Genomic DNA, 21,528 nt, shown 5'->3' on the forward strand with positions numbered 1-21,528 from the left:
AACATGTCTACCTCCTTGAGTTGATGCATACCTCCACTTCTCTTGCGAGTCTGAACTCATTCTTCATTCTAGCCTTGGTTGGAGGTCATCTTCTCCACAAGAGTTGTTGCAGCTGGGAGTGTGAGTGATAGAAAAGCACCTACAGCAGTAGCATCCATAGTCTCAAGGGTACTGTTGGTCAACCCATGGTAGAAAGTCTACATGAGTAGCCAATTCTCCATCCCATAATGAGGACATTCTGATATATAATCTTGAAAACATTCCCATGTCTCAGGGACAGATTCATCGTGTTGTTGCTAAAAACTTGAGATTCTCCCACGCAAAGCATTGGTCTTGCCTATGGGTAAAGAACTTTTGCTAGGAAGACAGTGGAGCAATTATCCCATGTAGTGTTTCTATCTTTGTTGGTGTAGAACCATTGCTTCGCCTTTCCTAAGAGTGAGAATGGAAAGAGGCAAAGTAGTATGGCGTCTCTGGTCACTCCCTTAATGGTGAAAGTGCTATAGATCTCTAGAAAGTGTTGGAGATGAGCACTCGCATCTTCATGTGCCTTCCCACAAAACTGGCTTGCTTGCACCATGTTGATCAGAGCTGGCTTGAGCTCAAATCCATTGTGTCCAACATTGATCGCCGGTCCAGTACGGACGTTGGCCGTAGTTAGAGCAGAGAACTCATGGAGAGTCTTATCAGCCATGGCTTTAAATTCAGGTGTTAAGCTTTGCCTTATTCGGTTGTCTTCCTACTCTAAATCTAAAACTTTCTTGAGTTTAGCCTTAGTTCTCCTAAGTAATACTTCTAGATCATCAATGTAGTTTGTTGGAAGGTCAAAACTGGTCATATATTACCCTGCATAAGATACACAAGTAGAAAAAATAAGGGTAAGCCTGTTTGAGCAGAGGTCAATGGTTATCTCGATCACATCAATAAGTATAAGTTTATCAATACTTCTTTTGCCTAGCTACCTTCCTCGGCAATGGCACCAGAAATGCTTGTTGGCATTTCTTAACATCGCTACCAAGAATAATGTTTTGAATGTAATCTCTAGAAATGATGCCAGAAATGCTTGTTGGTATTTACTTGTGACTTGAAAGAATATATGAGTGAAAAGGATCTACAAGCGCACAGATAATATACCATTGTAGCACTTCATCCGGGAGTATTCCAGGTATTGTTATTTATATTTTTACCACAGGGAAGGTTTGGCATGGACATTTATTGATAACTTATACTATTGATGGAGAAGTAAACCATAACCAATATTCTTACTCATAATAGGGGTAAGTCAAGAGGTAAATGTATATATGAATGGTGCGGTGTGGAGTCCTCTGAAGTCTTCTAGAACCTTCTGGTGTCCATTTTGTTGCGGAATATCGTGATTAAAACTGACATCTAGGTCCACCTTGACGGTTTGCTGGATAAACCCTGCAGAAAATACAGATTCACCAAAACTCATGGAATTTGTTAGTTTAAACCCCTAGACCTTCATTGGTGATTATATTTATGCCTATATACATGTTATATTAATGGTTTATAATGGTTGTTAACTATTGTCAACAATAGGCATGTTGGACTTCTCTCTATAGAAATTAAATTGTGTGGATAATAATACTAAAAGGTAAATTCACCGGCAAATAAAAAAATAATAACATGATTGGGTATTGGATATCTTGATGTGTACCTTCAATTGTTTTCATAAATTATAGTCTTCCATTGAGTTGTTTGCTGAAATTTTTGAGGATAATTTGGAAGTCCATACCAATGATGTTTGGCTTGCCATTTGTTGGTTTTTGACTTTTTTTCTTCATGAATGGTGTCGCTAACATAATTATGTCGTTGCTCTAAAGTCATTAACACATTGTTGTTGCATCGTTGAAATTATTTGATATGTATTTGTTGTGATCTTGAAAAGGTGATGATAATATTATTATGTTTCCATCCTAGTCAGGTATGTGCCGCTCCTTTTAGAATCATCTCGTTAGTGTAGATGACTTCCTAGGTTGGCAAGATGTTCTGTAGGTAGCTTTTTCCTATATATATATATATATATGTATATATATATGTGTATATATATATATATAATCAATAGATGTGACAATAATTAGATTGATATATTAATCAAAATATAGTATTTAATGGAAAAGTTGCATGTGGAAGAAAGTAGGAATATTGGTAGATTACCTTATTTATCTTGCCATTATATATCGTTGTAGTTTCTGCTTCTGAAGGTCGCATGTGATGGCCTTGTGCATCAATGTGCCATTGAAGCCTTGCTGGTGTTTGCTTATAGTCTATATTTATTAGTGGGATTGGATTCCACCACCATCAGATAGATTTGTTTTTTGTTTTTTTTTTTGATGAACTCAGGAAGATAGATTAGTTAATTATAGATATAGGTTAGGCACACTTTTTGGCTGGTGGCAGTATGTTTTAGAGATTTTTGGTGAGATACTGGGTCACGTTTATTAATTGCATGTCCTCGTGATGAATTCATTGGTTTTCAAGGTCGATTGTCTAGAGCTTAATATTTAACAACATGTTATTATAATACCTTTTTTATTTTACTTAAAAACAATGCAGATTCTAGGCTACACTCTTTGCTACTGCAATGCAAAAAAGTCATTATAGCTTGGACTGTGATAATTAAGATATTAAATTTATTATACTGATAGAAATAATTGTTGTGTAGTACTATTGTTTTACAAACACATTGAACGCTTAAAATTAGATTGCCAATGTTGATATGGAGTAATGTTTCAGTCAATGTATAATAAACTTATTTAAATAACAATGGTTATTAATTATTTGTTGTAATAACTTATATGGATTTTTAAGCGTCGATTTAGTGTTATATATTTTTTATTTTATAAAGTAGATTACCAGTTTGAAATGTCATAATATTTTAGTTGGAATATAAACTTATATTAGTATTACATGTAGATTTAGACATGTTTTTATTTATTTTTTATAACAATGAAGGTTGATAATTTGGATAATCAAAAGTTTTACTTTATATTATGTTTGTTAGTGACATACGTGTGTAATTCTGCTACAAAACTTAAGAAATACTTTGCATTAATCTTTCATAATAATAAATGTAGGTAATTTAAATACAAATTTATGGGCTATTTTGATTTATGGTTCATAAATGGCAGATGTGCAAAATTTAGAGAGTTTTAATTTCAGCTTTCGCATGGCCATGAAAATTGCGTCATCTTTATTTATTTATATATATAACTAGGTAGCGTGCCCGTGCGCTACTATGGGACAACAAAACTTTTATACTAAATACACACGGATCGCACAAAGAGATTATATTGCACACCTACTATTTACAATTCCAAAAATATATATTCTAACCTCTAAATTTCTTTTTGACAAAATTAATGTGCAGTTTGTTGAAAGATTAAAAAGATGCCAGCCACCATGTACCCTCTAGCTATCAGATTTTGTCGTCCCTTGCCACAGCGTACTTCTAGTTTCATAAATGTGCATGTGCCGACTCGTGGAGTCTATTTTGCAAGTCCAGTACTTAGCTTAAGTTGCGCCTTACACTCAGGTCCATCTCCACCACTCAATTGTCAATATGCATTTGAAACTGGAAACAAATTCAACTATCAAAAGGATTCAATAATACTAAAGAAAATGGGAACAAAATATCAGCATGCTATGCAATGTAACTTCTGTTTTGCCAACATAAAAGAAACTTATCCGTGCTAAAGGATCACAGGTTCATAGTGTACAATGTCAGAAGAGCATCCTTACCAGGTTTCAAGTTTCTATACATTATGCCATTGGCATGTAAACAGTCCATTGCACAGTTAATTGCAGTGTGTGATGTGTGTATCTAGTTGGCTAGGCCAAATACTATTTAGATAAGTTTTTAGTGACATTCCTGGTAGTAGCTCAATAACAATCACCATCAATGGTCCCTTCCCAGCTCCAATGAACTGCATGAGTGCATAAACAGTTGTGAGAAGGTCCCAAAAAATGACAATCTATGTAGCCACACAAACATGTCATTCAGACCAGGAAGTACCTTGACAAGATTCTCATGTTTCACTTTACACATTATATTTACTTCTCGACTGAAATAGGGTTCAAGTGTTGCTTTTTCTTTAGGAGTTTTTCCACGGTTAAGAACCTATCACTACAATTTGATCACCATACCTATTTAGAGATACAAGGAATACAGGACTACTGAATATGACTTAAACATACTAAAAGACAAATGAAAATAAACTAAAACAACAACTAATGCAGATACTTAAAATTCAGTCCAATAAAGTAGCCACATACATGTGAAAAATTAGGTGTGAGTATGCATGCCTCAAAAATATAGTTACTTCCCCTTATGGATCTTCCTAGTTTGTTCCCAACGAACATCAACTTAGGATCAACAAGAAGCTCCCTATCTTTAGGATGCTGGAGATCAAAGTAATTAGATTCTACAAAGAATAGGGCATTAGAAGAAACAGAGCAATATTATAATTATAATATAATCTGTAAATAAAAAGGCAAACCGTAAGGCAGTTGTACAACAAACGCTATGTTCAGTTCATATTCAGATCAGAGGAAAATCAAAAAATATTTACTAAGCATGGTTGCTTCAGACATATATTAGTGGAGAAAACTGAACTTGAACCCACAACTTACCTTTGAGAGTCAATGCCAATATATTTCGATGGTTGGCTTTAGGACATTAGTAGTTTAAGCAGTACTGGAGCACTACTGTCAAGAATATCGCAAATGTCGATGAAGTCATCATCGTGCCATCCAAACCAAGCATCCATCCTAGCATATTCACATGTGACCGTTACTGATCTACCAGCAAGCAGCAAAATTTATTGAGCACAAGAACTTATTCTACATTCGATTATTTTTCATAGTTGCTTTGGCACCTGGTTGTGCTAAGCATCAAGCATCACTGTATGAATGGCAACCATTGATTCATCCTGTAAAATTGCAATAATTCTGGGCAACCCAAGGAAAAAAACCATCTTAGTTAACAGATAGTCTCTGATAGCCTGATTCCATCTTTTTGGATTTGCTCATTCTAAAAACAAAACATCTCTAACAAAATTTTAACTAGAAATTCTCTGGATGTTAGTTTTAATTATTTTGTTTTTTAGATAAAATATGGCAAAACAATATGCAGTATTCATAATTTCCGAATTAGTTAAAACCAACTCGGATTTAGGGAGGCAATCAAATAGATGGTGTAGAATTGAGTGCCTTACATCCTCTTTAATCTTTAGAACAATCCAAGCTAAGAGGTTGTTGAAATGATGGTCCCCTCGCTGCCTAAAGTTAAAAAACAATATTTACACATAAATAGTGATGGTGATAAAAATTGATTCATCCGCTCCAACAATAGTAATCTAAAAAAGATTCCAGTAATGTCTCGACACGGTAACTAATCTATCTGAGCAAATCAAATCTTGCCAACCAAACATTTGGCTTTAATGCCAAAGAATTTTCAACTAATAGCTCAAACACTTTATAAATTGAAAGATACTGACATACAACTGAATTTACGTGTAAGACCATACTTTGTAGACAAGCGAATGTAGTTGAAACGTCCTACCTACCAGAGGAAAACAAGGATTTGTGCATTAGAATCCTGTAGTATATTTGCTAATCCATTTCCGAAAAAACTCACTATTAATAGAAACTCTACACTGAATAGCGACAAGCAAGACACAACTGACAGACTCATCTAACAAAATTTGTTGTTCTGACAAAAGCTCACTGGAAAAGAAATCTACATGGCCAAATAATTTCGAGACGAACCTGAAAACAAACATTGCATTTGCTACACAAACATTGCTTGCTCCTGCTAAGAAAAAAATAAAAACAAATCATTGTTACTAACCCTTAACAACAAAATTGGTTTTACACTGTATCCCATGTTAGTGCTGATTTTTTGACTCATTGTAATGAGAATATGAGAGTAATGTCATAGCCCAGTGTTCGAAGTGCTCTTGTAGGGGCTCTAGTGCAAGGGACACCTGAGAAAATGACACTCATGGTTTGTTAATGATTTATTTCTGATGACACTCATGGTGACTCTGCTATGAAATTCAATCCTTCGACGGTGGCAACTATTCAATTACTGGTCTTTATAGAGATTGTATGCAAAAATTAAAAAGAAGATATCCGAACAAAATGAAGTGCTCGAACGTGGACCCAGAAGCCTTACCAACCAGCAAGAAAATCTAAAAGCTACAGATAATTTTCAATATACTACATGCAACAATATGTTTCATCAGCCTTCTGCCTAAGCAAAATGCACCAGCAGTGAACCAGATCTTTCCTTACCTGTAACCATAGAGGTAATAATCAGGCCTACACCCGATAAAAAACCAGTTAAACACATCGTTAAATTTTAAAAAGGTCATGAAGAAGATTAAAGGAGAGCTAACGTACTCCCCAACCCAAGGAAGGCAGATTCTGGACGACCTGCTCTTGATTTTGTTCTACTTCTCCATCACTAAAGATCAACACTCTCAACAAAGAGATATTTTTCTCGACCTCACTCTTCCAGAGCCTAATAAGAAGGTGAATACCAATTAGGTTATAAGTAGTATTATAATAAATCACTTCGCTTTGAGGAGCATAGAACAAGGATAATAATCAATGGCATGCTGACATCATGGTAGAGGTAATATAAACAAACATACTATTGCACTTGACTCCTTTTAAATTCCAATGTTGTTCACGTCAACAATAAAAAAACATGCAGTCCAACAAGAAATAATATGATGGGCTAGTTTCCTTAATATATATCTATTGTTGTTATCTTCAGCATAAGAGAGGATATCTAAAAGGCTAGAAGAAATAGAAATATGGACATGTGTCATAGAGAAACAGTAGCAAATGCAATTGTTCCTGCTTGTAGAAATTGAATCCTAAGTTTTTGTTCATGTCCACTTATCTAATCTTTGTAATGCAAAATTAAGGGGGATTTCAGCAAACACTCCCATCCAGTACTGCATAAGCTTCCCTCCCCTCTAAGATATCATATGCAACCATCTATGGTTCAAAATTGAAATGTACCTTAATTCTACTGGATTTCGGCAGATATAGCCAAATCACGCCAAGTATTGCATTTAAGTTTGCAATCACGTGCACACTCTAGAAATTCAAAGAGATGCATATGCTACATAATAAGAAGCACATCATGTAATTCATCCAAATGACAACTCATGACTCAGAACAACTTCTCACCTAGCTAGTGTGCGCACGGATAGGCGGGTTTCGAACGGACCATGCTGATCGTCATGGAAGTGCGTGTGCTACAGTTACTAGAACCGTGTGGCAGGCTAAAACAACGGCGCTAGGGTGAGGGGTTCCAAGGACACCTCCTATGTGGCACCAGCACCACGAGCGAGAGGAACCGCTGCTTCCTGCAATGGAAAAAACAACAAACACCAAGTATACATGCTGAGTAGATCATATGTTATTTAATACCAACATAATTATCAGGTACTTGCATCGTGTTTGAGAGAGAATGAAGACAACCAGAGATGGTCCCTTGAGCACGTGCACAAGATTCTTTATTTGCTATTCTATAAGACAAGCAATATAAAAATGGCATGTGTTAGGCATTTCATCAAATGCAAAGAAGACATAGGACCTTGAGTCATGGATGAACAAATAATTAAACAATTTATATATTCACAAATCATAATGTGTAGAAAACATGGTCTGTTTCTATGGACGAATAATTAAACTATAGACACTATTGAGATGCTAGAACTAATTCAATAGTCAGTACATAGTTTAGCTCGGGGTATGGGTACAAATCATTATGTCAATCATGACGAGACAAAATTACCAGCAATTTTGCTATTATAAACTAAGCAAAAGGTGCATAGCAACAGTACCTGCTTGCCTCTGCTAGTAGATTTACCAAACTATCCAATTGCTTCTGTTGGATTCTCAAGGTAGTTCATCCCTAAACCCTCCATCACTACATAGCAAATCAACAAAACCAAGACCAACAGTAGGGGTGGATCCAGTAAAAGGACACGGTGGACATATGCACACTTGATAACTTTTGTAGAAAATCGAATTTGGTAGACTTGATATTAGATCAAATCTGAGTACACCAAATAGCTTAGGTTAGGGTTTGGGTCCTCGGCTTCGCACAGAAGAGAGAGCAGGGAAGGGATAGGCGTACCTGTTGGATGCTCGTCACCGGCGAAGGGTCCGACGAAGACATGGCAAAGGGCCCGATGAAAACCTAGGCACCTAACGTAGGGCAGCCGCGATGGTCTGTGGTTGCCACGAGAGAGAGTGTGCGCGGGCCCTGAGCCCTGGTGGCCGGCGGTGGGAGGCCTGTATTGCCGTGCCGGAGGCAGGTGGCGTGGCGTCCTTGGCCGGCGCCCTCGCCTGATGGGTGGCTCCCTCGCCTGGTGGGCTGGTGCCTCGTCCGTGGGGGAGACATCGAGGAGGAGGAGTCGCGCGCGTGCGAGAGGAGGCGTCGAGGGAGTGGGGGAGTCGCGCGGTGTGGGAGGCGGCGTCGGCGGCGAGGGGGAGGCAAAAAAAAATTCGCAGGGGGGGTTCCTTTTATAGGATTACGACACGCGGTATCGCAAGGGAGGGGCGGACCGACGGAGCGACGATTGTCGCACGAAATGGTGGTCTTACTTTCTTTTTTTTAGTTGTAGGAGATAAAGCAGTCTGGCGGCATACATGTATCTTGTTTGCCGGCGTGGATAGATTGCCTCTGATTTTTTATTGAGATATTAACTTTCTATCAGATTTTTATTAATAGATTAATTAATCGAGACGTGATGGGGTACTGCAGATATTACATTTAATTAATACATTGCCAAGTGAATGTGATCAGAGTCATCTAATATTTTATATTAATTATAATAGAAGACGTCAGTAAAATGATATTTTTTTGATATTTTAATAATATAGATGTTTTGTTTTATTAATATAGATATACGGCTTGTTCGTTTGTTGATTTCTGAATTGATAAGCTCGGCTAGTGCTGGTTTGTTGCGAGAGGAAAACATTGGTGGCTGGCTGATAAGCCCTGGCTGAAACCAACAAGTGATCAGGCTAATTGTAATAACTAATTGTGAATGTGGTAGAAGATATTTTGTGAACCATGTGACGTGATTAATATGACTCAACTGATATTTTACTAACTATCGTTAGTTCTTAGGTACGACCCATCAAGATCTTCTCCAAACGGTTAATTCTTTTTCCTCCTAAAAATTGATTTTTTATTTATAATAGCAAAGGTGGGTAATTTTCTAGAAAACAAAATAGATCCAATGGTTATGGATGGCTAGAGTTATTGATTTGATTAATGTGAGAATTTCTAACATTTATCGTTTTTTTTAGCGCATCTAGTGAGTATTAACGTGGAGGCTCCATTGGGGCCTCTAATTATTAATAGTAATATGGTATTTATTATAAAAATATATCTTACAACTGATTTAATGGTATTTATTAAATATCAGTATCTTTTCTTTATATATATATATATATATATATATATATATATATATATATATAAATTTAAACAGCTTGGCTCTAAAAAATGATACTACCTTTGTCCCAAAATAAATATAAGTATCACTTTTCCCAATCTTTTTCGAGAAGTCTCGCTTTCCCAAAATAAATGCACATCTCTAAATAAGTCTATCATGAAAGTATATATCATGCATGCTCAATCTAATAAGGCTGTGTTTAGTTGTAGGAATTTGGATTTTGGGCTACTGTAGCACGTTCGTTTTTATTTGGCAAATAGTGTTCAAACATGGACTAATTAGGCTCAAAACGTTCGTCTCGCAATTTCCCACCAAACTGTGCAATTAGTTTTTCTTTTCGTCTACATTTAATGCTCTATGCACGGGCCGCAAACATTCGATGTGACAGGTACTGTAGCAACTTTTTGGAAGTTAGGGTGGAACTAAACAAGGGCTAAATTAATAATACCCAAGTCTCACTTCACGGATAGTCAGACTACTCGCGGAGTGAGACTTGGGCTTATTTTGAGACGGATGGTTATTTTAAGACAAAGCAATCATTTAAGTGCAGGAGAGTGCTATGAGTTACTCTCTCGGTCCTAAAATAAGTGTGCATTACATTTATCAAGGAGTCGAACTTTTTTCTAAATTTGATTGTATTGTATCTCCAAATAATCTTGTTATGAAAGTATATAACATAACCAATCTAATGACATTTATTATACATCATAAATAGTATTTTTTCTATATAGTTTTACTTCTCAAACGTGAGATGCGCACTTGTTTTAAGACCAAGGGAGTATAATTTTGGAAATTTCGAATGCACGAAACCCATCACATCATATAACATGCACGCCTGACGTCTGCGTGGACTGGATTATCGACTGTTCTCTTCACGTGACAAGGCATCATCGATCGACGACGGAGGAAAAGATGGAGAAGCTGGTGCGAGAGAGCGGTGCACAGGGGCATAGGAGTATGGTGCTGGTGCAGTACTTGTTTTCCTGCTACCATCGTCCCAGTGCGTGGACCGTGGAGCTCCAGCTCCGGCGCAACGCATCCAGACGTACTGCACGAGAAGTCAGGCGCTGTAGACGGAGACGACAGACAGGCCTGCCTAGCTCGGCGCGGTCGGCGGCGGCGCTGCTGGTTCAAAAGAGCAAAGGCAACCACGGCCGGGCAGCGCAGTTTGTCAACCATGCCTGAGTGCCTGTGTACAAATACCCATGATGCTCTTCCGTCCCGGCGACCTTTCAAGTTTTCAGAGACCGGCTAGCCGGGTACGGTGGTTAGTACGCAGTACCGGTGTCCCGTAGCAGCTGCTCTTCCGTCCGCGCGTTGAAAACCCGTGGAGAAGAGAGGAAATTTCCGTTTTCAGACGAGCGCGCGGCGGGGCGGGGGTCGTCGTCGTCATCAACGCATGGTGCAGAAGACTGCATGCGGAGAGAAGGAGGTGGTGCTCTGCTCTCTGTCGAAAGTAAAACGCACCATCAGCCACAGTGCGCTTGATCGAGCTTGCCGCAACTTGTGCTTTGCTCCTGTGCTCTGATCCGCATCGCACCGCCCCATCCAGATTCACCGTCGTGGTGCGTGGCAGCTCGTGCCGTGAAACTTGTGCCACCGCCGCCGGGGCCCAAGTCCAGCAGTGATAGTGGGAGGCGCCGATGTGGCCATTCACTCATGATGCACAACGAAAACGAACGCCCGCATGTGACGAGGTGACTGATGATGGCACGGGGGTAAAAACTGAAAACTGAATCTGAATCTGAATGAAAAAGTGAAAAGCGCATGCATGCATGATGCATGCCGAGGTAGTGGAGTCGGCAATGAGTTCGCCTTTGGTTCGATCGTCCACTCCAGTCCACTGTCCACTGTGCGTCCGTGTCTGCAGTCCAGGCAAGCACCCCGGGCCGTAAGCTGGCCTGCGGCTGTGGCTTTTTAGTTCAAAAATCTACTGTGTTTTTCGTAGTAGTATACAAACTGCGGTCTGAAATGAACACCTGACAAGTGAGTGCGCTGTGGCCTGTGGGAGAGACCGCGCCCGGCCGGCGGCCGCCGGGGACGGACCAGGGTCAACAGCGCAGGCCGGCCACCGGGCGAAGCGAAGGGGCTGCTGCTGGGCTTCGTGAAAGAACTCGCTCACCGTATGGGCTGCCGGACCCTGGGCCTAACCGTCTTTCTGTTTGCTGCTACGGGGACGCCGGCCTCCGACGGCCGCCGGGTAGGAGGAGAGCCTGTGGGCCGGCCGTTTGGGTCTTCTCATACTATTTGGAACGCCAGATTTTTTTTTCTTCTGTTTCTCGACTTTTCTTCATCTGAAATTAAGTGAAATTACAGCGTTTTAAATGGAGCCCTACGTGTAGGTCACCTTGCACTCCCCAGATGCTTCTTCATCTGAAGAGGAAAACCGTTGAATCCATGGCTCCCTCGCTATGCTAAGTCTACTTTGGAGCTGAATTTGTAACGGAAATTTTCGGCGGAGAACGCAGATTTGGGCCCCTCGGTTTTGCTTTTAAAACCCCTTTTGGCTTACGCTGTTGCTTATACTGGAATGTTGTGAGACAAAAACACTGTTCGTTCGCTGAAAAATACTGTTAAAGTATTGCTGTAGAACAAGGTGAGTGTTAGCTGGTCTCTGCTTTCGTTCTGCTTGTTCCACGTACAGACCAGATGTCTTGGTGTTCATCTCAGTTACTTTGCTCACATTAGGCTTGTGGACATAACAAAAGAGGAGCACCGTACAGAAACTCTTCTCATGTCTTGGTGTTTAGATGATGATGAAAACACTCGTGCGTGTTTCCCCCATTTTGGTTGAAGTTGAAATAACGGACAGCTCTGTACATCTTTGAATTGGTTGATACAGGGTAATAATATCCCTTTATCTAAAAATGCCAAATGATGGAGGAATCTGTTAATCAAAAATCCCCTTTTTTCCCCTTCAAAAAGTTGGAGGAATCTGTTGAATTAACATCTTGCATACATCTTTCTTACAGAACATGGCTCTCTTACTGCGCAAGTATGTTACAGATATACTGACAGGCACGTCAACGGTCAAAATGACATTCTGGCATCCCAGTATATATAGCACTTTGCAACCTAACAGAACAAATACTACTGCATCACACTAACAATCAGTCAAAAGAACGCAACAAGCACCTCACAATCAGCAACAGACATATATAAGCTCCGGACCTAGCTGCTGTACCTGCAGAGCACCCTGCATTTGAGCAGCCTGTCCTGGACATAGAACCCAGGCATCACCATGAGTTTCACCTGCGACGACGACGGATGGTTCTGCGACCGCTGCTTGTCCAACAGCACGTCCTCCATGTATGTCTGATCGAACGCCCTGTTCTCCTCGACCCGCAGGATCGTCAGCGGCGGGCTGAAGGAGAACGCCAGCAGGTGGAGCAGCCAGATGCACTTGGACGCCACGAAGAAGCACTGCAGCAGCTGCTCAGCCCACGGCCACGACCAGTTCAGGGTGGACACGATGCAGCTCATCTTCTGGTCGCAGAAGCGGCTGAAGTCCTCACAGTGGCACTTGGTGCCCTTCTTCAGGACCTCGTTCCAGCTCAGGTTGCGCAGCGCGACAAACGAGGCGAAGCTCTCCTGCCCGTCCTGCTTAGGGTCGAGGCACTTGGGCGACCCGTTCTTCTGGAATGTGCAGTTCTCAAAGTCTTGGTACATCGCTTGGTTCATCAGAGCTTCGAGGTGGTACAGCACTAGTTTCGGGTGCTTGTCACTGAGCGTGATTTGATACGGTTGCAGGAGTAAATTTAGCTTATCTGATAGTCCGTTGTCAGCATCTTCAACCTGCTGTATCAATATCTTGCAGAACTGTTTTATGGAAAGACGGGCCTCGGATACTATCTGCAAAAACCCTTCTACCATAACTTCATGGCTCACGGGCAAGGAATTGTCTCTGCTCCTAGCAACTGATCTAGTCGATCTCTTTGAGTGAGATTGCATGTTCTTTGCGCTCGTCGCTTGCTTTAGAGCCTTCTTCAATTCCGAACAGTACGCTTCCAGGTTCACTAGCTTGGTAGTCAGTTCTCCTAGTGATAGTTTCATCTCTGATACTTCTTGCAGGGCAGCGTCCCTGTGCTCATTGGCCTCAACAACCTCTTTCTTCAGGGACTCCAGTGAGAACACACCCCAGTCCTTCAGAAGCTGTGACATGTTCTCACATTCGATTGTGTTCGATGACATGTCTGATTTCGGTTTCCTCTTTGACTTCGGTAAGAGCCAGGAGAGAATATGTGGCCCTTTGTGTCTTGTCCGGGAGAAGGCAGCAGGGTGGTAGTTTGACAGCGGCGCGGTGCTATTGAGGTTCTTCAAGGACTTGGCATCAGCTTCAGTGTCCCGACTGATGGTTGCAGGCTTGCAGGTATTACATGTTGTAACAGCCTTAAATTCAGTTAAGTCTGTCATCCTGCTGGCTGACCTAATCAAACTGTCAGCAGAGATGGCGGGTTGAAGGAGTGACGGATGGTTTCTGCATGCCTTTCTGTTACGCAGGTGCTCATTTGATGAAGAGAAATGGAGCTCGCTGTTTGACGAAGAGAAGGTGTTGTGATTGTCAAAATCTGAGAATGCCACCTCGTCTTCTAGGCCATCATGGTCCAAACCGATGCCACTCCAGTTCTCGGACATACTCCTGTTATCTTGGCGAACGTAGTTCATTCCACCCAAGGGCTCTTCATCATAAGTCTGGGAATTCATCAAAGAAAGCAGCAAGGTTTATGTTACAATACGGACTGGAACTGAAAGTACAGCAGCATGAAGCAAAACATGCACGATCCATGGGAAAATGTTGTACCAGCAGGCAACACATTTAACACAACCATTTAATGTTTCATGATTTCAGTGGAAACATGATACTACCATACTACTGATCAATTGATTCTTCACGTTTGCGAGTGTCAGTCAGTACTCTACTTGTATGCTGGCATCCCCAGCCAGTCCTGGGCCCTTGTGGCCATACTCTCATGCAGTACGCTTTCTTAAAAGCAGGGTTCTACCTATTTCTAAAAGTAAAAAACAATTGATTATGCACATCGGTTTGGAGTCCAGGAGACCCTGAATTTTTATATTTTCATGTAATGGTGTTCCACTATGTAGCAAAACAACCTTTACAGACAACCTGACAGCTTAAACAAAGTTCAGTCTAATGCTGAGGAAATGGCTCATTATATTCCGGCAAAGCGTATGAGTAGGATGCTCTTAGATGTTGGCAGAAAACAGTTTAGGTAGCAAAATCATTCCTCGGCAACAATAAGTACAAAAAACGACAAGAGATTTATCTTCACAAATCCTTGATTTTTCTCTATCTAGTTGGGAGCTGTAGATCCACCAGGTTGATCGACCTACAGCTTTGCTTCAGTAAAATGAAATGCAATCAAGTACCACTTATACTGTTCTAGGTTTCTTGCTTGACTCCAACCAAACTCCATCTATTGAACTGGAATCTACGCCTAGAAATCCAAGCTAACCTCTGAAAAGAACATTGTCGCAACAAGAAGAACAAGCGACTCCATCACTGACTTAGCATCAAACAGCCACAAAATCTACGAAAACATTAGCAGGGAAAGGCAGGACACGCGAATCCAGCAGCAAAGCAGGCACCTTCCACACACAAACATTTGCTTCCGGTACCAAGAAACAAACAAACGAACAAACGTGGCTGCAAGAAGTTTCAGAGGCTCTCCAGTCCACTTACCGGGGCAAACACGGGGTAGTCCTCGGCGGCGGCGGCGGCAGGCAGGAGGCCCGGCCTGGTGAGCGCCGGCGACGCGGCCGGCGGCAGGCGGATGACGGCGGGGCTGCGGCTGGCGCTGGCGTAGGTCCCGGCATTGGAGGCGCCGCCGCCGCCGCCGCCGCCCTGGAGGAGCGCGGCGTGGAGCGCGCGCAGCTCGGCGGCCTTGGCGACGGCGGCCTGGATGTCCTGGCGCGAGGTTGGAAGCGCCGGCGGGAGGTAGGCGGCAGAGGAGGAGGACGCGGAGGCGGTGGCGTCCGCGGCCATGGCGCCGGCGCGGGTCAAAGGCCGCGCCTTTGGCTGGTGGCTTGGGCTGCGCTGCAGTTACTGCGGCTGGCCGGACGGAGGCGTGAGTGGAGGCGGGGGGGCTCTCGTCATTGGGGGCTGGAAATTAATGTAGTGGAGACTGAGACACTGTCACACTGTGGATGATGGATGCCGTGTGCCGCAGGCAGAGAGGGGAAGAAGGGAATAATGGCCCTTGTTCCTCCTGGTTGGTTGGCTGTTTTGTTTTAAGCCCTTTGTTTTATTATTATTACTTGCAGAGAGACTTGTAGGAAATGAAATCTCATGCTCGCTCACCGGCTGCAGGTTGTGAGGGGAGGGGACCATTGTGTCAGCGACCTATTGTACCGGCTTCAGTTAGATAGCGATTAGCGATTAGCGATAGGATCAGCTCCTTCGGTTGGTTAGTTGCAAGTCAAATTCTGGCATCTAGGCGTCGGTTGGTTAGTTGCAAGTCAAATTCTGGCATCAGCGACCTATTGCTTGGCTAGATCCGGCAACATGTATTACGTATATGTACTTATACACTGTCATACCTATGAACTCGAGCGTTCTTCTCTCTTACAGATTGTGTAGTACTAAACGTAGTAACGCTTTTCTCTGCTTTGTTTGATCCGTGTGATTCACGCTGCTGCTAATGATAATCAGCTTGTTCGTTAGTTGGTTTCTAGGCTGATAAGTACTAGTACAGAAATGACTTTTGATCCACTTCGAAACTTGGCTTTAGTCCCGATATTTTTCGCGCTCGAGACTAGAGAAACCTTTAGTCTCGGTTGGTAGCTCCGACCGGGACTAAAGGTCCCTACCCAACGGCTTCTGCGGCAGGCTTTTGTTGTAGGAGATCTTTAGTCCCGGTTGGAGATATCAACCGGGACTAAATGTTAACTTTTACTCCCGGTTGGTCCCTCCAACCAGGAGTCAAAGTCTACTCCCGGCTGGAGGCTCCGTCCAAGACTAGAAAGGGACCTTTAGTTCCGGTTGCTGTCTCCAACCGGGACTAAAGATCCCTCCTATATACCCCTTCTTACTCCCCGAGCCCGAGCCACTTCGAGCTCAGTGTTCTTGCTTCATCGCCGGCCTCTCTTCTTCCTCATCGTCGGTAATCACAAGATTTCTTCGATTCGTCCATCAATTCTTCGGTTCTAAAGGTTACCAACTTTATACTCTCATGTTTCATTATTAGCATATCTCATTTTGTGGACTAGATATATATGGTTTTTTATGATGAATTTTTTTATTTATAAGCCATTTAAGCTCAAAATCACTTTAAAGTTTGCATATTTGGATGAAGGAATGTTAAAGTAGTTATTCAAAACTAGTATTCAGCTTTCATTTCTAACATGTATAGCACACTTCATGGTTTAGAGATATAATGAATTTTAGAGTTTTTTAATTTTATTTGTTTATAAAATAAGAAAATTATATTATATTAAAAATGAGTATGGAGAGTAAATGGCAACTGCTTTCGGGTCCTCGGCCTCTCATCGGGTTCCAAAGTGACTGAGGCCGGACCTGCATGCGGCAAGTGTGAGGAGAAGATTGTGATGGAGTACCGGGTGAGAAAGGAGTGTCCCAACAAGGACCGTATCTTCTACAAGTGTCCGGATCGTAATGTGAGTTATTTTATCGCATTTGATGATTATGATTAATTTATACTTATTTTCATGATGATTGTGATTAAAGTTCTAATTTTTTGTTTTAATTTTAGTGGGATGGTACTAGATGTTCAGGCTGGTACTGGGAGAAAGAGTATGTTGAACACGTGCAAAACTGTCTTGCACAGGTGGCTATGGCGACTGATAAGGCAGTGATCCTGCGGAAGAAGCCCATAGATGTTGAACAAACGCATGATCTAGCTGTTTTAGTTGGGATTGGTCACGAAATCTTTATGCTGCTGAAGTGTATTTTAGCTTTAGTTTTTTTAGTGGTAGTTGAGATTGTCTACATTGTAGCGAGACTTTCATAAATTAATACCTTGTGTGGTGGCATGCATATCGTATAATTAACTAATTATGTTCTAGGTTTTAATATGGTATGTATGTCATGTAATGCAGATGAGCCGACATTGGATGTACAATGCTGATTGTCGCTCCCAAGAATTCATTGAGGACGTGCATTCTTTCTTACGTGTGACCGAGGCAAACAAACACGATGGTTTCATGTGCTTCCCATGTGTCATATGTAAGAATTAAAAGGAATATGCTAACTCAAGGAGTCTTTATTCACACTTGTTGAAGTCAGGTTTCATGCCAAACTATATTTGTTGGACGATGCACGGAGAAACCAGGATTGTAATGAAAGAAGGTGAAGAAGAACAATAGAACGATGATGATATTATTGCTGAATATGGTGCCTTCAATGATACTGCAATGGGGGAAGCTGAAGAAGAGGTAGGGGTAGAAGATGAGCCCGCTGATGATCTTGGTCAGGCCATTCGTGACGCACAAAGAGAATGCGAAAGTGAAAAGGAGAAAATCAAGTTCGAGCGCATGCTAGAGGATCATAAGAAATTGTTATACCCAACTTGTGATGCGGGGCAGAAAAAGTTGGGTACCACACTGGAATTGCTGTAATGGATGGCAAAGAATGGTGTACCTAACAAGGGATTTGGAGAGTTACTGAAAATCCAAAAGAAGATGCTTTCGAAGGATAACGAATTGTCCTCCACTACGTACGAAGCAAAACAGGCAGTCTGTCCTTTGGGATTAGAAATCCAGAAGATACATGCATGTCCTAATGACTGCATCCTCTACCGTGGCGAGAAGTACGAGAAGTTAGATGCATGTCCTGATGATTTAAATTAAACACTATATTTTTGCATTAATGAAATAGTAATTATTAATGACATTATGTTTCAATATTTATAAGAAAAAACAAAAAACTTTAGGTCACACTATTTTCCTGTGTGCAATAAAGCAAAAGTAAATCCATATTCTTTTAAAACAATTTTATGTCTTGTATTTAATTTACTATGCAATTAACAAGATTTTAACATTTTATAGAAAGAAATATATAAAAAACAAATAGAGCTTGAAACGAGCGGAAAGTGAAACTGTAGCCCAACTTTAGTCCCAGGTATATCTACCACCCGGGATTAAAGGTGGGCTATATTTTTTGCGGTCCGCCAAAATACACCTTTAGTCCTGGCTCGTAATACCAGCCAAGACTAAAGGTAACCTAAGGTAACTTTTAGTCCCGGCTGGTATTACCAGCTAGGACTAATACCAGCCGTGGTATTACCAGTCGGGACTAAAGGTCTTTTCGTCCCGGGCGTTTACAGGAGCCGGGACTAAAGGTCCCTCCCCTATATAAGGCGGTCGTTTCTTCTTTCTCCTCACTCTTTGTCTTCATCATCCATCGCCACTGCCGCTGCCGCCACCCTCGTCACCATCGCCCGTGGCCACCTCATCGTCCTTGATCTCGCTGCCGCCGGACCCGGCGCTGATCTTCTCCTTCCTGACCTCCGACGCGCTCTTCGACTGCGCGTGGTCCGAGTCCCACGACTCCCTCTGCGCCGCCGCCTTCGGGGACGGCTCCGTGTGCCTCTTCGACGCCGCGCGGCTCCCGCCGCCGTAGAACCTCGTGCGCCTCCACCACGAGCACGCGCGGGAGGTGCACGGCCTCGACTGGAACCCCAACGCCAGTCGCCCCAACGCCGTCCGCCCCGCGCGCCACTAACGCCGCCAGCCCCAACGTACTATGTATTGATATATATAAATTTGTTATATATATATATATTAGAGAGTTATAAATTTGTATTGTTATATATATATATATATATATATATATATTTGTTATATATATATATATATATTAGAGAGTTATAAATTTGTATTTTTATATATATATAAATTTGTTATACATCTATATTAGAGAGTTATAAATTTATATTGTTATATAGCTAAATTTGTTATACATATATATTAGAGTTATAAATTTATATTGTTATATATATAAATTTATTATACATACATATTAGAGAGTTATAAATTTTTATTGTTACAAAGCTACATGTATATATATAAATTATATATCCTCACACTATATTTTTATATATGCAGATATGAGATGACAGAACTCAGAAAGAGAAAGGATAATGATGTTGGTTTTGTTGATCCAAATGTCTTATTCAAACACCTTAATCCCTTGCCTGAATGGAAAGCTGAACTCGAGAAAAATCTCATGAGATTCTTAGTGAACCAACAAAACAAGGACATACTATTCCCCTACAAGTTCAAGTGAGTGTTAAATAATTAATGTCGATCATATGAACATTTGTTCAATTATTTGCTTACTAGCTAAGCTATCTCCCATATATATATATGTTGACTCTAGTTAATGTCGATCATATTTGTGTATAAAAATATATGCAGCAATCACTGGATATTGATGGTCATCGATATGGCCAATAGTCGGTTGAGCATCTTAGACTCGTTAAGAAAAGAGCAAACAGAGTACCAAGATATGATAGATATTATCCAAGGGTAACTTGGTCTCTCTAACAACTATATATACCCCGATCTCTTAACTGCAACAATTATATGGTCCCGTTCGGCTTGCTGAATCTTGGCTGAAACTGGCTGAAAAACACTGTTCTGGCTGAATTATTGTGAGAGAAAAATACTGTTTCGGCTGATAAAACCAAGCCGAACAAGCTGAATATAGGGTAAGCCGAACGGGGCCATTAAAGGCTAATTTAATTTTTTATTTTATTGGGCACAGTGTTTAGAAAAGTTTCATTGAGGAACACCACATGAAACATTACAAAGCGTCACTAGATGTAATCGCACACAAAGTAAGTAATAGCTACATTTATATATATATAATTCAATTAATATCATGTATGCTTTTAATTCACCGGATCTTTTTCTCATAAAAGTGGGTTCTGAGGCAAGAATAGGGGACCAACTACTGTGGATACTATGTTTACGAGTTTATCATGGCGTACTAAAAAAGAACTCCTAAAGAGATCCTCAAAGTACATTATATAAATATATTCATATATTCACAATTTCTTTTATTGCTCATATATATAAGTAATCACGTGGCCAACATATATATATATATTAATACTTTTTCTTTAACTTTTATTGAAGACTCTATGGTTGGTTGAAGGAAAAAGTCATGCGACGTGATTAACTAAAAGCAATTCAAGAGACCATAGCAGGATTTCTTAATGACCAGGTCTTAAACCCCGCCGACGAGTTCTACAATGACATGAACGAAACATGGAAGCCAAACCAGATGGAGTAAATTTGTTATCCCAAGGATATGATAGAATATACAATGCAAGCTTTATTTGTAATATATATATACATATTATATGTACATAAAATAAAGTACAATATATGTATATGCATGTAATATATACGTTAGTTTCATACTTTAGTTTGTATAAAATATTCAAACATTATAAGCGTGTAGAATACGTATATTATTAGCAGCGTAGAATGCGTATTCGAAAATCTATTCGAAAACCAAAACGAATCATCAATTAAAAATAGAAACAAAAAAAAAAGAAAACCTTTAGTCCCAGTTGGGACTAAATGGTCGGCCCACGTGGCCAGGCCGGGAGGCCTCTTTAGCCCCGGTTGGTATTACCAACCGGGACTAAAGGTGGACCTTTAGGTGGACCTTTAGTTCCGAACGAGAAACCGGGACTAAAAGAGGGGCTCTTTAGTTCTGGATTCGTGCTCCCGATTGGGAAACCGGGACTGACACTACTACAGGAATCAATTTGCGCAGCGTTGCCAAAATGCGCTCCGTGGTGGGCACCTCTTTTGCCCGCCACGCTTAACTGGTGGCCGGCCAGCGAGGCCGACCACCGAGGCGCCCGCTGCGGGAAATTGGTTTACCGCGGCGGGCCACCTTACTTGCCCGCCGCAGGAAATCGTTATTTACCATGGCGGACGGTATGAATCGCCCGCCGCGGTTAATACGATTTACCATGGTGGGCTCTTTAAACTGCCCGCCGCGGTAAAGAGTTGATTTACC

General features: G+C 41.2%; 1 protein-coding gene and 1 non-coding gene across 2 annotated transcripts; one reads left to right on the forward strand and one right to left on the reverse strand.

Annotated features, from left to right (window-relative positions):
- The first annotated feature begins 219 nt into the window (after positions 1-219).
- LOC136478749 (small nucleolar RNA R71) lies at positions 220-328 on the forward strand. Its single transcript, XR_010764462.1, has one exon. It is a non-coding gene; the product is annotated as a small nucleolar RNA R71 (small nucleolar RNA).
- A 12,099-nt stretch (positions 329-12,427) lies between these two features.
- LOC136476865 (IRK-interacting protein-like) lies at positions 12,428-15,640 on the reverse strand. Its single transcript, XM_066474837.1, has 2 exons — positions 15,214-15,640; positions 12,428-14,204 (listed from the first exon to the last, which is right to left on the reverse strand). Exons 1-2 carry the CDS (start codon positions 15,514-15,516, stop codon positions 12,684-12,686), a joined length of 1,824 nt encoding a protein of 607 aa, XP_066330934.1. The 5' UTR covers positions 15,517-15,640; the 3' UTR covers positions 12,428-12,683.
- Between the last annotated feature and the right edge of the window lie 5,888 nt (positions 15,641-21,528).

This window comes from Miscanthus floridulus, chromosome 8 (genome assembly GCF_019320115.1).
Source record: "Miscanthus floridulus cultivar M001 chromosome 8, ASM1932011v1, whole genome shotgun sequence".
NCBI classification, from domain to species: domain Eukaryota; kingdom Viridiplantae; phylum Streptophyta; class Magnoliopsida; order Poales; family Poaceae; genus Miscanthus; species Miscanthus floridulus.